A 15,809-nucleotide genomic window follows, 5' to 3' on the forward strand; every position below is an offset into this window, starting at 1 on the left:
CATCCATTTCCAATGGGTTAGCACTGAGAGGCCACTCCAAGCTATGGCTCATTACATAGGCAGACACTTTTTCACGTGCAAAAGACGTGTACTTAATTTGATTGAGGATTTCTTGGCCATGCTGAGTTAAATTCTGTAAATTTGTAGGTTTTTAAATAGTTTCCTACATTGTGTTCTCCATTGGAAATCATATGAACATTATCAGGTTTTATTTCAGATTGGGCAGTTCCATATTTACAGAAAGTGTTAATTAATATTGATATTAATATTGAGTAGCTGTCTATGTCCTTTCATAAGAAATCCAGATGACTGGCAGCTCTTTGGAAATTGATGTTGACTTTTTGCTTGTGATGAGTTTAGGTAAACGCGGATTTGTCTAAGCTAGAGAGAGAAAGACCAGTGCTCTGTCCTGTTTTTATAATGGCTTCCGAGAGGAGATCAAGGAGGAGAAAAGAGGACTGGAGTCAGTCCACATGCAAGTCCCCTGTCCTGATGCTTTGCCCCGAACAGCCAAACCTCACAGCAAACACATGTAACGAGCTGCTCCCTCTAAACACACTCACTGATCTCAGACTAGGCTCCAAAAATAATTTGTTTCACTCGTGTAAACCTTCTGCTCTAAATCACAGCTTTCACAAGCAATTTGGAAACTTAAGCTGGGAGCTTTTAAAACCATCCTGAATTCATCAGTTTTTTTGTCATTTCCAAAGCCTAGTCTGATAGTGAGTCCAAATCCTCCCCTACACAGCCCCCCCCCGTCACCCCTCCATGCTTCACCGTAGAGGGAATATCATTCCTGGATTTGCTTTGTCCCAAGCTACCCAGCACCCCTCTGTTCCTGTTCTCCCACTCCTCTCACCTCACTGTCCCACCCTCTCCTGTTCCCAACCCATCAACACCCCTGCAGCCCCCCACCCACAACCCATAAATAATCTTAGATTATTTATATGGCACCTGTGTCTGTTTGGATTCTGTCGAAGTTGAACAGAATGGATTTCAGTGTGTTAAAACACACTTAAATCAGACTTTATTGAAATCTTCGAGCAAATGAAGCTTTTTGGTAGGTTTTGTTCTGGTTTTATGTCAGTGCTAACCATTTATGACTGTCATATACATTTGCCATAATAGTAACCTAAAATGTGTCTATAATGTAGATCTGCATGTACTTTGGTTATGTAGATATGATCTGTTGTAAATTACTAACTAACTTCTGTGAAGCTGACTGAACTTTTTTCTCTTTGCTGCAGGGAATCTTCATGTACTTAACAAACCGTCACGACTTTGGGAGGCTCATTTCCACAGCCAATTATAACATTTCTCATTACAACAATGACTTGTGGCAGATATTTGAAAACCCTGTGGTAAGTCATTATGAGGTCCCATTATTCTTCAACCACAAAAAAGAAAAGGCTTTTTTTTTCTGAATAGCTGAGATAAACAGCAGCCACCTGTAAAAGGTCATTAGCCATAATGGAAGGATTACAGATGTGAGATGATTTTGAAATAATGACTTCAGTATGATAAGGTTCCTGTCTGATAAGGCTTTGTGATTTACAACTGTATTCAGCACGCTGCGACGTGCCCTGTGGGAGAGGGGATTAGCTCTGTGAGGTATGCAGGTCAGCAAAAAGTCCAAAAAAAAAAAAAAAAAGGTCCATCTAATTCCGAAATTCTTTCTCTGTGCAGGACTGGAAAGAGAAGTACATCCACCAAAACTACACTCGAATTTTCACTGAGAACCGCATGGAAGAGGTTTGTATTTTTGTGTGTGTATCTGCATGTGTTCAGGATGTAGAGAGACAGGGAAGAAGAATGACATAATGTCGCGCAGAAATACCACATCTGCTTTCAACATCCAGTATCTGGGTAGAACATTACAGTAACTGCAGCTCCAGGTGACGGTGTATGACTCAGGTTTATTAGTCAGATGTCTCTTTGTGTGTGCATTGCAGCCGTGTCCAGATGTTTTCTGGTTCCCAGTGTTCTCAGAGAAGGCCTGTGATGAAATAGTTGAGGAGATGGAGCACTACGGTTCATGGTCTGGAGGCAAACATGAGGTCAGTACTGTTAGCTCAGGTTCCCTGAACACAGATCTGTAGTCAGCACCTTGCAGGCACACATGCCCTTACTTCTTTCTGCGGTTATGTTGACACATCTTTGCTAGGGCAGGAAATGTGTGAAGGCTAATATTCAAGCTGAAAATAATTATCTTCTTCCGATTAATCAATCAATTGTTTTGTTTCTAAAATATCAAAGCACACCTTTAGCTCTGATGACGGAGCTAAAGATCTTCTCTTCCAATCGCTAACATCAGCATGAACAATGCTAACATGCCGACGTTTCGTAGATATAATGTTAACCATGCTCACCATTTTAGTTCATGGCGTAAGCATGCTAATATTTGCTAACACCACAAGCAGAGCTAAAAAATCTAAATGGATCAGTTAATAAACCTGCAAATCTTCTCAAATTTTTTGGTCATTTTCAATTTTGTCTCAATTGCCTAATTACTGTAGCACTAAATAACAACTACCAAAAAGTTTGTGGCAATTTAGATTGCCTCTCCATTACACATCAATTCCAACAATGTGCGCACAGTGGGAGACACCAGTGCTCATTTTCTAACATTCAGAAGACATTTGCTGTAATTTATTTATAAAACTTTCACAACTTTTAAATTGCCTGAGTTTGATACTTATGGTAAGGTTTGTTGAAAGTTTTGTTGCATTTGTGTTGTAATTAATCACACCCAGACACCATTAGGAAATAGTGGAAGTAAGGAAATAAATAATGCCTTGTAAACTTTATTGTAACAGCCATGTCTTTAAGATGGTTTGGGGAGCTGTTACCTTCAAGATAGCTTTCACACCCTTGTGTGAGGCAGATGTAGTGTAGCCATTTTTTTATTTTTACATTTTTATTTTATGTGTTTATAAGGACACACACAGACACACGACTGGTGTTCAGGGTGTTTGTATGTGCATGTTTAATATTATTACCATCAGGTAATAATATTAAGGTCATTTAAATATAATGAAACAAAACATTATGTATTGTGTTTTGTGTGTATGGTGTTTAATTCATGTGGCCTGCTTTATGTAGTTTGAAATTGTTAATTAATGTGCCTAAACTTTGCCTGAGAGACTAGACATGTACAGATCTTTTGACCAACTGTGTTTGGGAATCGCTGAGTGGGATGGGTCATTAACCCTGATGCAGGCAGACAACAGTACAGCCTGCGGTTTTGATGACACACACGCACACACAGACACGTCATCATCATCATCACTCTGAAAACCGCACTCTCACACACACTGAGGATGGAGGGTAATTTGTTCCGTTGTTAATCACACTGCAATGTGCTTTATTTTCTCTCCTTTTTTCTCAGGACAAGAGGATTGCCGGAGGCTATGAGACCGTGCCAACGGACGACATTCATATGAAGCAAATCGGGTTTGATAAAGAGTGGCTACACTTCATCCGAGAGTTCATATCACCTGTCACGTTGAAAGTTTTCTCTGGCTACTACACAAAGGTTAGAATGACTTCATGGAGAAATAAGGGAAAGATAAACACTGAACCCCCCCCCACCTCTATTTGCCCAAAAGCTGAAACAGCAGAAACAGTTAAATCTCCTCTTGAGACCTGTTTTTACATGTATTTGACATTCTTTGTTGAAAAGTGATTTCGAGCAGGTTTTGAAAAGATACACTGACTGTCAGCTAACTTGATGTATTCCTGTCCCCTCAATGCAGGGTTACGCTTTAATGAACTTCGTGGTGAAGTACACGCCTGAGAGGCAAGCATACCTGAGACCCCACCATGACTCCTCTACCTTCACCATCAACATCGCCCTCAATAACAAAGACACAGATTTTCAGGTACGGAGGAGGAAGAGGTGTTATGGGGAATGAGTCATACTGATAACGGAGTGGCATGTCAGCTAGATATCATCAAACTTGATTTAATCTCAACTCCTCCACTTACACCATCTTCCTCCTTAATATTCTTGTTAACCCTGTGACTTATTCCAGTATTATTCATCCAATTTAAATCTCCAACCACTGTCTGTTATCTCCTCTTTTAGGGTGGGGGCTGCCGTTTCCATAGGTATAATTGCTCCATAGAGTCACCAAGGAAAGGCTGGACCTTCATGCACCCAGGACGACTGACTCATCTCCACGAAGGCCTGCCCACCACCAATGGCACCCGCTACATCGCAGTGTCTTTCATTGATCCTTGAACTACCTGAGTAGACTGCAAATTAGTCTTTTGACCTTGCTTTGCTTTTTTTTTCCATCATGTTTGTTTAGTTTTGTCATTTGACGTTTTGGGCCCCATTTTTTTTTTTTTTCTGATGCAGTTCTGTCTTTTAAAGCAAGTGCTTTAAAAGATTAACTAATTGCATTAAAAAAAATCTCTGTCAAACAGAGTGTAGAGTGGAAAGGGAAGTGATAAAAGCAGTTCACACTTTAGATACACATATTGAATTAAATAAAAAATGCTAGCAGGGTACAGGGCTTCCATTCACATTCAAACCGTTTATATTTAGATTGAAAACCAAACTCCGAGCAGGAGCAGTTGGTACTGTAGGCCGTCATGATTTTCACAGTACTTGATTTACAGTTGTCATGGTAACGTCATTGACACACACTGGTGGCTTTGCTAGCAGTTAGCTGTAACATGCTAGTGTGCAGATAGCTGTTGTGTATCTATTTGTGTTTCAGGTAAAATGTCATTTATACTGTAAAAAAAAAAAAACTCATTGCTTCAATAATTACTACTGGTGCTCACCATGTTCTGCCTTCATAATCAATTATTTGGTGGGGTGTAAGTTAAGGTGTTTTTCCACCCTAAAGACAATCATTTGTTTGAGTCAATTGGGATTTTAATTAAAGTTTGATTTCTGCCCAGTGAAAAAAAAAAAAATCTATTTTTGTAATTTTGCACACCAGAAAAACAAGACAGCAGAATTCAGTATGAATTCTGTTTGAATGAAGTTCAATTTTCTGTTTTACTTGAAAGGCTTTCTTTCTTTCTTTCTTTCTCTCTTTCTTTTTTTTTTTTTTTGGAAATTGGCAACGTTCATTTGCTTTCCTGAAAACATTTTCTGCAATATTTTCTCTGAGAGATCTGTGTGAATAGATTTTGGGACTAAGCAAATTAAGTTGTTTAACTTATTGTTAAAATTTAATAAAAGTCTTTATTAAAAAATAATATAAATGTATTCCTTTTTGGTTTTACTTTTTACTCTGATTATTATCTGCATTATTAAAACATCAGTGATTTAGTAGGCTATTTAAAGCAAAAACTAGTCCTACTTCCTTTTTCTGCAACTTCAGATAATTCAAAATCAAGAAATTCCTCTGTGCAGAATTTGGCAGAAGCAAAGCCATGTCTGGGAGAGATCACTCGCCACTGGAGACAGACTTCCATTGTTTCATCACTGTTATCAGTTCATCTACCGCATCTGTCAAGCTGTTCTCCACTGAACACGTCACATGTAGAAACAGTCAGGCCCGGTCTGGACTGGAGCAGCGCTCTGCTGGAGGAGTAAGGACCGGAATGCTTCGGGCGTGGTGATGTACGTCAGTGCAAATGTAGTTCAGTTTACCTTAGGGGCTGAGTGTAAACATGTACATGTAACCGTATGAAAGTTGTGCAGATGGAGGTTGTAAGATTGATGACAGAATGGACGGGGAGAGTATGGAGGGTGGAACCTACAGAATACTTGTCATCCTGTAGAGAGGAGGGTCAGTGCTCACTGACTTTAGAACTGATTATCATTTTAATCAGCCAGTTGGACTGAGTAATCTCACTAAACCTGATCAACTTTTGAGAACTATAAACAGATATACAAGAGAACTGTGATTTCATTTTTAGCAGTTACAAGCCTCTCTGTGTGTACCATCTAGAAAACCAAATACAATATTGATGTTAGATCACTCCTTCACTTACTTACATCATCTGGAGTCTCACCTCCCTATCAAAACTCATTATTTTTTAGCACCCACAGCTCTGGGGTCCTGCAGGGTTGACTCCCTGACTAGGCACACGATTCTGCTTCTCCCTGTGAAGCCTGGATGAAGGCTGAATGTCTGAGACGCTGAGCAGAGGGGCAGAGAAGGAGGAGATTTAGGTCAGCATGGGGGAAAGGCTCTGTGCTGCTGAAAGAGCCCTTTGTGGCCATCGTTTCCCCTGGTCTGCCCTGTGTCCAGGCCCTCTGAAAGGTGACATTGATCCCAGCCAGGCGTGGAGGAAAAAGCTGCATTCCAAGCAGGTTCTCACAGGAATGACTTTATCAGAAGGCAGAAACGGAGGAAAACGTTTGATTTATTTCTAAAGTTAGATGAAGAATGAAGCAAAGTGAATATTGGGAATGCAAGTGCAGGTTGTTGTAGAGCCTTTCCCTCAACTCTGGAGTGCGTGTTTTTACAGGCAAAGCTGAACACACCAGGAGGCCACACACTCCCTGTTTAACCCAGTGAATACTCATGCTTAGGGGTCAATGGCTCTAACGATGGGAAACACGATACTATACCAGAGTATATTCAAGTGTGCCACAAACTGCAGGGTGCCCAGTAACAGACAGTGATTTAGCCATTATGGCGGCATACATACTGGTCCTGACTAAACAAAGGATTTAAATTAAGTCTTTGCAATGATCCAAGAATGCAAGTGCCTGAGGCCAGTCCGTGTGTGGGGGTACACTGACTGGTGTGCATGGTTTAGAGGAAGACAATCATGCTATGTGGTGGGCATGAGCAGTTTCAAGCCTATATTGTGTGCCACTTATGAGCCATTTTCCTATTTATTTTTAGTCACATATTTACCACTTGGGGCTATGAATCAAAGTCTTATTACAGTACATGAGTACCAGCTTTTATGACCTGGTAGGTGCCACAGAAAATTTGGAAAATGTTTTTTTTTTTTTTTGCAGACTTTACAACTGGTCTTGAAAGTAGACCCTGTCCTCATTCATTCCAACTGAAGACATACGTGCGACAATGCACACCTCAGTGATGGGGTTTTAATCATTTTTAGATGACATCGGAGGTCTACAGCTAACCAGGGATGTTAATGGCATCAATTTATTTTTTTGTATTGGTATTTTCATTGTTCTTGTTGATAGTAAACATATAGAATATCACCAGCTTCACCCTTTAAGTCATTTTTCTTATTCTTGTGGAATAGTTTTGAAGCAGATACTGTGGGTTAAATAAATAACCGTCTCGCTTGAAATCTAGCTAAACAAGCAACTTGTTCATCCAGAAGCCATCGTATGATGTACTATGTGTGTGTGATATATACAATATCCCACACAGTTTACTTCATATAAATTTCTCAAATTGTGTTTAGAGAAGAGGAGGGTAGGGGAGGGAGGCATCCGAGTTCAGGCACAGTGCAATTGTGAGTCATATTAGTGGAAAAGTACTGGGATACAACCAGAATACAGTGAGGAAATGTTCAATACAGCTGTACACAGATGGATTTGAGTGTGAGTGTGCGTGTGCGTGTGTTAGTGGATTAGTTTGTGTTCATTATTGATACATGTGTGTGCAGTTCATAGGAAGTTACATTATTAAATTTCACATTTCAAACAAAGCATGTGCGTGTGTGTGTGTGTGTGTGTGTGTGTCTGTCTGAGAACGATGAATACATTGAATAAATAAAATAAAATAAAAAATAAATAAAAGAATGTTTGAAAGTTTAAAACAAGACCTCCTCTGTGTAATTTGTTACTTGGCAGCGTGACACCTCTGCTAAACGACCCCCATTTTCAACATTCTTTGAAAAACAGGAATGCTGAGATATGAGGCCGGCTGTTGTTTTGATACTTGTTCATTAAGCGTACATTCACCAAACCAAAGGAAAGTGAGACTGAAATCAAAATGCATGAAACAAAAAGGTGTTCAGGGCAGCTGCTTGCGCAGTGTCAGTAAGTTCCATCATTATTACAGGCTAATAAAGATAAAATACTCGTTCTTTATGTTGATCCCCACTTGCTTATAGGGAAGTTTTTTGGTGCTAGTTTATCATCTTTACAATAATGCAAGGCAAACAAAGATGCTTACATACCCTATATATTTACGGAACTTGTTTTTAGCTTATATTGTTCAAATATAAAAGTTAATCATCTCTCAGATTTTAGTGGCATCAAATTAACATTTAGAGTTCACTTTCTTTATTAAAACCTGTATATTCCCATTACAGCCTGTTTGCCCTGTATACACTGAAGAGAAGAAGCCTTTAATTCTTCAATTTTCACAACTTAAAACCACTGACAGTGGCAGCTCAAAAACATTGTAAAAGTTTCTGAGTAAACTTTATTGGGCTGTTAAAAAAAATAGACTGTGAGAATTCATGTGTGTAAAGTCACTGCTCACTTTTATGTTGGGAAACTTTCATATTAGGCTAATACCTGTGATCAAAAATGATTAAGACATGTCCTAAAACCTGATATATCAAATGATCCTTATTGTGTAATTCAACCAAAATAGTACTTCTTATTTCAAGGCTGCCATCATGCCTATCTCCCAGGTAAGTAATCAAATATGTCCACAGTCAACAATACCAATTATCGCTGATTGTATGCTTTGAGACTATCAGCACACTCCCTTTTTACCAGCCAGACTGTTTACCATCTCAGAGTAAACCGGGTGCAAGTACCATTTAGCCAAATTACACATAGCAACGCTCTGTAAAAACAATCTGCAGCCCCACACTCCCAGACAGATATTGATTTATGGAGAAGACAAAAGTAGAGTGGAGAATGGGTGGAGGATGGAGAGTTTTCAAAACCCACAGAAGCTCCGTTTATAGTAAGTGGAGAAAAATATAAGTCACACAATGTGCCTTTTATGAGCTATTTTGGGGTCTTCTGAAAGATCCTTCAGTGTGTTTAGTCTGGTTTTGCTCCTCCAATCGGTACTTTGCAGATGCAGATGAAAGAAGGGGAGTGTAGGGTATTCTGGTGTCAGGGTGTTTGTCTATGTGTGTGCCCTTGTGTGTGCGGAGGCTACGTGTCTTAGGTCAATATGGGCAGAGAGGAAGGAGCAACAGGAGGCCGCTGCTCGGACCCTCAGAGCCCCCATGTGGGTACAGACTGTCTATACCATTTCTAAACTGGACGTCAAACAATTTGCCACTGCGAAGTGAGAAGTCTGGCAACAACAACACTGACAGGAGAAGTTCTGCTTGCAGCATTATCCATTAATCTTTGATGTGACAAGTGCAAGCTCTGATGCAATGAAGAGCAGATATACAGTTCCGCAGAAGTCAATCCCACGCGCCTGCGGGCAAAGTAGAATTTCTGACTTGACTGTTTTTTGACAGGTTGATGCGTCAGATGAAATATACCGATCAGGGTGATGTTATTATTGGAGCAATCACATTGATTGGTCTTGTTTCCTCGTGTTGGTTTGTTGAGATTGTTTAAGGAAATTAATAATATATTTTGAGACAAAAAAAAAAAAAAAACGGAAATATGGTTGAAATGGTTAAAATGTTGACACTGACAAGCAGAGGAAAGTCATATGAAATGTCTTTGATGTTTCTTTTAGACAGGCCCAGATGTCAGATGATGCTACTGTCTGCAATGTTTGTTGAGGACTGTCATGTGGTCAATGTCCTTGCTACTTTCATCAGAGTTAGTTTGTGAGTCTTGGCACAGTGTCGAAGATGGCCACCCACACTTGCCATATCCACGACGCGTCACAAGAATCTGATGTTTGTGGAGAGTGGGTTGTAAAGGCCTAAATATATCACTGTTTGATAGTTTTAATTTAAGTTCCGCAAAAGGCGGCTTTACCTTTGAGGATAAATGAAAGCACAAAATACATCAGGAAAAGATAGAATAATAAATAATTAAAGTGTCTTTGAATATATAAAGTTAAGCATCCAAAACTAAAAATATTTTACAGGTTAGGAATATGTTTTTTTGTCATAAAGGCTGCCAGGCCAATATGTTCACACCCTTATGCCAACTATAGTGTCTCAGAAACTTGCAGATAAACATTTTTCTCAGGCTGTGTATGATTTTTTCTTTCCTTAGTACAGTAGGATAGAAAAAAATCTAACAACCTTAACCTTCTCCATCTATAGCAAAAAGTATTTAACTGAGGAAGTGGGGCAGCCTGTGTGTGTTGTGTGTTAGCCAATCATTGTTATACCTCACTGGCAGACGCAAAGGGTTTTCTAAAAAGATGAGGCCTTAGGGCAGAAAAAAAAGGCTTTGAGGTGGCAACAAAGTTGTTTGCTTTCTGCTGCCCGGATAACTTCCTGAAGTCAATAACTGTCAGAACAGTCCACTAACAGAGTCATATCAGCTGTACCAGAAGAGGAAGGAATCCAAGAAAACATCACTGTGCTTCCTCAAAATCAAACATGCCCTCAGAATAATGAGGGATTTCAACAACGCAATGACACACAGTAGCAACGATCTCTCTGAACCTGTGAATTCTGTGGTGAAAGACAGTGAGTCAAATATCTTGCTAATCTGAAGGTGCCAGAGGGCGAATGTGAGGCTCATCCCAGAACGACAAATGCATCAACCACATTCTTTTTTTTCTTGTCTGGTGTCTAAGTCTATATTTATGCCACTTTTAAACTCAATTGTGGATGAGCAGTTGCAGCAGTGCAGGCCAGGCTCCATTCACTGAGAGAGAGAAAAGAAACAGGATTGAAGCAGTGTTCGTGACATGAGAGCATTCCCACCATTACTCTTGACTTTGTGCCACAGAAAGCTTTCTCCCACTGCCTGTCTATCCATTGGTATGATATAATTGTATGTTCCAGTTGTGTGGCTCTTGTTGGATTTGTAGTTAGCACTTCTTCGACTACTATCAGATACGAAAGACGAAGAAAGCCCGCGTGCCACCGCGTTTGTTTTGAGCCATCCACGTGAACCTGTTGCCCTCTGAGGAACCAGAAGCAACACAGCAGCAGACTGGCAATCTGGTGACCGCAGCACATCAAGACAAAACCAGTGGTGATCCACCCTAATCCTTCTAATTGGCTCTTTGGCTCCCACTTAAAAGACCAACCACAAGTGAGCGATTTTTTTTTTTTTTTTTCCCTTGGATACCTCTGTTGCATGCACAAAGCAACTCTTCCACACTGGACGTTGTGGTCTGTAGCTGTGTTGTGGCATTATGCCTCAATCTGGGCACACTGCCATAACCCTCTTTTTGTTTTGACTTTCACAAGTTTACATAGAGGGATAATTCACGATCTGGGTCATGTGTAACTACCCGTGCAATACTTTAATATTAGATTTTACGAGGGGGATTTTCCTAGGAAGGCACACAGCATGCACACAAACACTATAGGTTTACGTAAGAAAATTCAATAAATGCTTTTTCCTTTTTCAATCCAGAATTTAGGAGAAGATGAAGAGAGATATCCATTTTTTTCCATAAAGAGGAGAATGGGTCAATTTAAAGGGCTCAAATCTTGAGTCTTTCAATGCAAATACATTTACATCAATCAAAAACAAGTCCAGTGTATCTTTGTATATTTTGCAGAGAAAACATGAAATGCAACTGAACCACAAATGGTATTAAGTGTTTGCCATGTGCCATGACCAAGTACAGTACACTTGCTTTATCAGAGAGCAAACATTGTATTATAGTGAATAACTTCAGTGGAAATTTTATAAAAATGTCTTTTCTCCTTGGTCAGAGGATGACTTCTTACTCTCTGCTAGCTATTTCATATTGTATGTGGTTGCAGGAGATAAACCGCTTTGCTTTTATATCTGTCAGGTGCCACTATGTGCAGTATAAGGGTTGGTTTGATAAAATTACAGAGTAAACCTGAACGTAGCAGAGGGTCCTCTCTGTGAGAAGGCAGCTTAAATTTAGCCTTTGAAGGTCAGGGTTTGGTAGAAGACAAGTGCAGAGCACAATGCCAAAGTCAAGTGGTGGTCATTATGGAGCACACATGGGAGCTCCACCCCCCCGTCACCCTCACCCACACCCTCTCTCTTCTTACCCCAACACACACATAAACACAGAGAGGTTAGAAACCGAGGGGAGTTGTGAAAGCTAGAAATCACATAGCTCTCTCGAGCAACACAACCGCCCAGGAATGCAAAGCCTGAGACCGGTTCGCAAGGTCAAATGTTCTCTCTTTCTCAGATCTCTTTCTCTGCATCTCGCTTCTTCCCTCCCCACCACTGTCTATCCTTAATCCGGCTCTGTAGCAGCATGTTAGACCACTGATTAAAAATGTTAAAAATAGCATGTTGTTTGATATTTCCCGCTATGTGGCTTGGGAATAGCCAGTGAGCTCATTCATGTGGCAAAATTTCAGAATATCTATGATTTATTACAGGAAACATGCATCCTGCAGGCGTACATATGTTTCCACTTACACATACATCTCTTCTTGTGCAAAGCCTTACATATACAGAGCTCCTAACCTCTGATCATGCATACTGTAGCTCCCTCTCAACAAGCTTTCCCTGCGACCCAGGCTTGCAAACAATTGCCCAAATGCACCCTGCGACTTGGCAGCACTTGGCTACACATCTTTGTTCTGAGCCTCTCACAGAATGAAAACAGGCACAAGGTCTATGAGGCATAAAAAATTGAGCCCTTGTACAGACTGCAAGTAAATCAGCTTGCCCACTTAAGCTTTAAGAAAATGCACCATTGTAGTGAGGCAACTTTAATAACAATGGTGCCACAAATGACAGCAAAATCAAACCTGGTAACATTTATATAAAATCCTATCTTTCATACATTTATGCCTGCTGTAGCTCTCCACCTCTTATGTATCATATGCCATCAAACACATATGGACTCTCTTGAGAGAACCTCATAATTCATTGCTTGTCTTTATACTGGCCTGCTTGTCAACTCGCATAAAACAGCTGGAATGTTGTAGATGGCGAACTCTTCTGCCGCGGCCCTTTTTTCAGTCAGAGCTGCAGAAAATCAACCCAGGCCTTAACAGAGGAGTGAAAAGCTGGAACATGCGTCATCTAAAAACCAACTCCCAAACTCCATTTTCATTTAAAATGTATCTATTTTTTGTTTTTAGCTTTGTAATTACCTCATCTGCATTCTAGCATATCATCTAAGATCAATTTATGTGTCTGAATGAGCAAGAAAGCAGGACCTTTTTTTTTTCGAGTAAGCATATAATTTATTCGTCTGATACTTCCTTGGCATTTTAATCGTGAACATTTCAACCACAAAGTTGCAAAAAAACAACTCATGACATGAAGCCGTTTGTGTTAATCTACTGACAGATTTACAGTTTGGGTGTATGAAATCTCAACCTCAGAAAAAAACCCCAAAACATTCAAGTGTATGTAACGTAACTCTTTTGAGCAAAACATTAGATCATGTATACAAAGTGGATGCATGCAAGCATGATAATGTGCAAGAATATGCTTTAGACAGGCAACAGTGCAAAACACCCACTTAAGTACTCACACACACACAGACTCTTTCAAGGCACTCATTTGACTTGACTTCTGTAGGCTGAAATAACTGGGGTCAATCAGTGGTTGGCCTATGTTTGCCTACGTGCATATTCACACACAATTTCATGTAATTTTCAGTTTCACAGGAAGCCAGTTAAATGTACACATATGGCCACCTAACCATGTATACTTATGTACTCAGCACTGGGTGTGTTGATTGCCTCCTGTCCCACCCGCAACATGCTGATTCTGCTACTGAAATATCACAGTCGAACTCTGTGCGTCAAAGAATTTCCTTACTGTTGCGTGTATGTTGTGTTATCCATTGTACACAATAAAAATGGAATTTATTTATCAGTATGTTTTTGTATGCATACTGCTTAAGCTTAAGTCTCCATAGCTGCAGATTCACAGTGTAAATATCCAGAGATTTTGCCAGAAAATCAGATGTACATTAGCCATAATGATCTGAAATGACTCTCAAGTGAGCCTTGACGGAATGAAAAACATCTAGCTTTCAGGACTGCTTCCCGTTCCAAAATCAAACTCATTAATCCTGTATATTGCTCTAAATTTGTGCCACACTCCATTGCTGCACACAGGAATATATCGCAACAAGTAAAAAATGTAACGCTTGCTAACAAGGCACTAAAGGATGCCTCATAAGAGAGCTGAATAAAAAGAATTCAGTTTGTAGTCTGCATTCTGGACAGGTTTGATCAAAATCTTGGCTTGTTTTTCATGCCCCCCAAAAAAAGAAAGAAAGAAACATGGAAATGGATGTTGAGAAAAAAATGTAATAGTCCAGGTGTTTTTCCTCATACAGTTACTGTGGCAGTGCCAAGACAGTTGAAACTGCCAGGGTTTCAAATGTAAGGCAACATTAAAGCGCAGTCTGAAACTAATGAGTCATGGTAGTCTGGGCAAGGGTGACATCATTTCCTTTTCGCCTCAGTGGGTCAGGAATGTGACCTCCCCCCTCCTCACCCACCCTCCAGCTCTAACTGATGCTATGTCTGGATTGGACAAATCTGTGAAATTCATCTGGAGCGGAGACAGTCCGCGTTCACTGCCCAGAACCTCTGAAGGAAAGTCAGATTTAACACAATCAGTAACCCTGCAACTCATGGGGACCCACAGATAATGAGGCACTATGGTGATAATACAATTTCACTTTAAGCAGAATAAAGAAAATAACAAGAGCCCCAAAATGACAGCACGATTTTGGTATTTTCCCTGACTGCTATTTACAGAGATGTGCTGTAATCCAGCCTTGTCAAATTGTAGGGTTGTGCCACAAAAAATACACATTAAGTGAGTTTTTTCTTCCATTATGTCTTGGGCATGGATGGAACATAAAGCTAAATGCCAAATTGAATGGTGTTATTACTGTGATACTGATGAAATGCTATGGAATTTAAATGGGACTGTCTCGCAGATGCAGAACTAAATATGAACCAGCAGTGAAATACAGTGAGAGGACTGGGGAGATATATATTCACAGTGAGGCCAGAAAGATTCCTGAGAATTACGTCTTTTCCTAAGAGTTACTTCCCCCGAACTGATTCTGTGACTCAGTAGTGATAAAGATGAATAAATTCTCTGGGGTTTTGAAATGATTTGTATGGTGGAGGTGTGTGATACAGTCATACGTTATGGCTGGAAACACTCTATAGCCTGTCTGCTGTGTGGGACAGACATCTGGTAAATGAAGTATGGGAGTGGAATGTAGCCAATCATGCAACACTGTAAGACTAAACCTTCACTCCCAGGAGGTTTTGTGTTTCTGAAACGGAGGGTAGATACACATGGTAATTAAAATTGTGCTCATGTTCATGTAACAGATACATTTTCTTGTTGTATTGGAAATGTTACACTGCCCGAAGGAAGAGCACCAGCCTCCTCTGAGGACAAACAGGGTCTGTTCATGATTTATAAAATTATTTCATGGTGATGATGTTGTTTTATACGTACTGTATGGCATAAAACCCCTGTGTGGAAACACATGAGGACCTACTGTTACACATTTGTGCTTGTTCACACAGCTAATCACACTGACTGCAGTAGCTTTTTGGTATGTTGCTGTAGTCTCTATGCACACAACAAATGTTGACTAGGTGGTCCATTAACAGAGTCAAATGAATACGCATTCCTGTGCATCTTTGACTACCTCTGAATGAACAACACGATCCCAAAGTGTCCTTTGTTTTAGTTTATTGGGGGCCCTTTCACATTCAGATGAACCCCTGACTCATTTTAGAGCAGAGGTTCAACACAGCTGTCCAAGCTAAGGGAGGGAAAGTGGCAGGAGAACTGTAGTGTTATGTGCACTTTTAACACTGTAAAATTGGACACCTGGAACTGTTACCCTATG

The 15,809-nt window shown here is 40.1% G+C and overlaps 1 protein-coding gene across 2 annotated transcripts in view; it reads left to right on the plus strand.

Moving 5' to 3' along the window:
* Positions 1-5,146, plus strand: part of plod2 (procollagen-lysine,2-oxoglutarate 5-dioxygenase 2) — a 30,456-nt gene extending 25,310 nt beyond the window's left edge. For both annotated transcript variants that reach the window (XM_022767222.1, XM_022767223.1), the window contains 6 exons: positions 1,248-1,361; positions 1,687-1,752; positions 1,953-2,057; positions 3,389-3,535; positions 3,756-3,881; positions 4,088-5,146. In XM_022767222.1, coding sequence (XP_022622943.1) covers positions 1,248-1,361; positions 1,687-1,752; positions 1,953-2,057; positions 3,389-3,535; positions 3,756-3,881; positions 4,088-4,243 — 714 coding nt within the window. In that variant the 3' untranslated portion in view covers positions 4,244-5,146. The remainder of the gene's footprint in view (positions 1-1,247; positions 1,362-1,686; positions 1,753-1,952; positions 2,058-3,388; positions 3,536-3,755; positions 3,882-4,087) is intronic.
* Positions 5,147-15,809: the final 10,663 nt, after the last annotated feature.

Source organism: Seriola dumerili, unplaced genomic scaffold (assembly GCF_002260705.1).
Source record: "Seriola dumerili isolate Sdu_G_001 unplaced genomic scaffold, Sdu_1.0 BDQW01001124.1, whole genome shotgun sequence".
Classification (NCBI taxonomy): domain Eukaryota; kingdom Metazoa; phylum Chordata; class Actinopteri; order Carangiformes; family Carangidae; genus Seriola; species Seriola dumerili.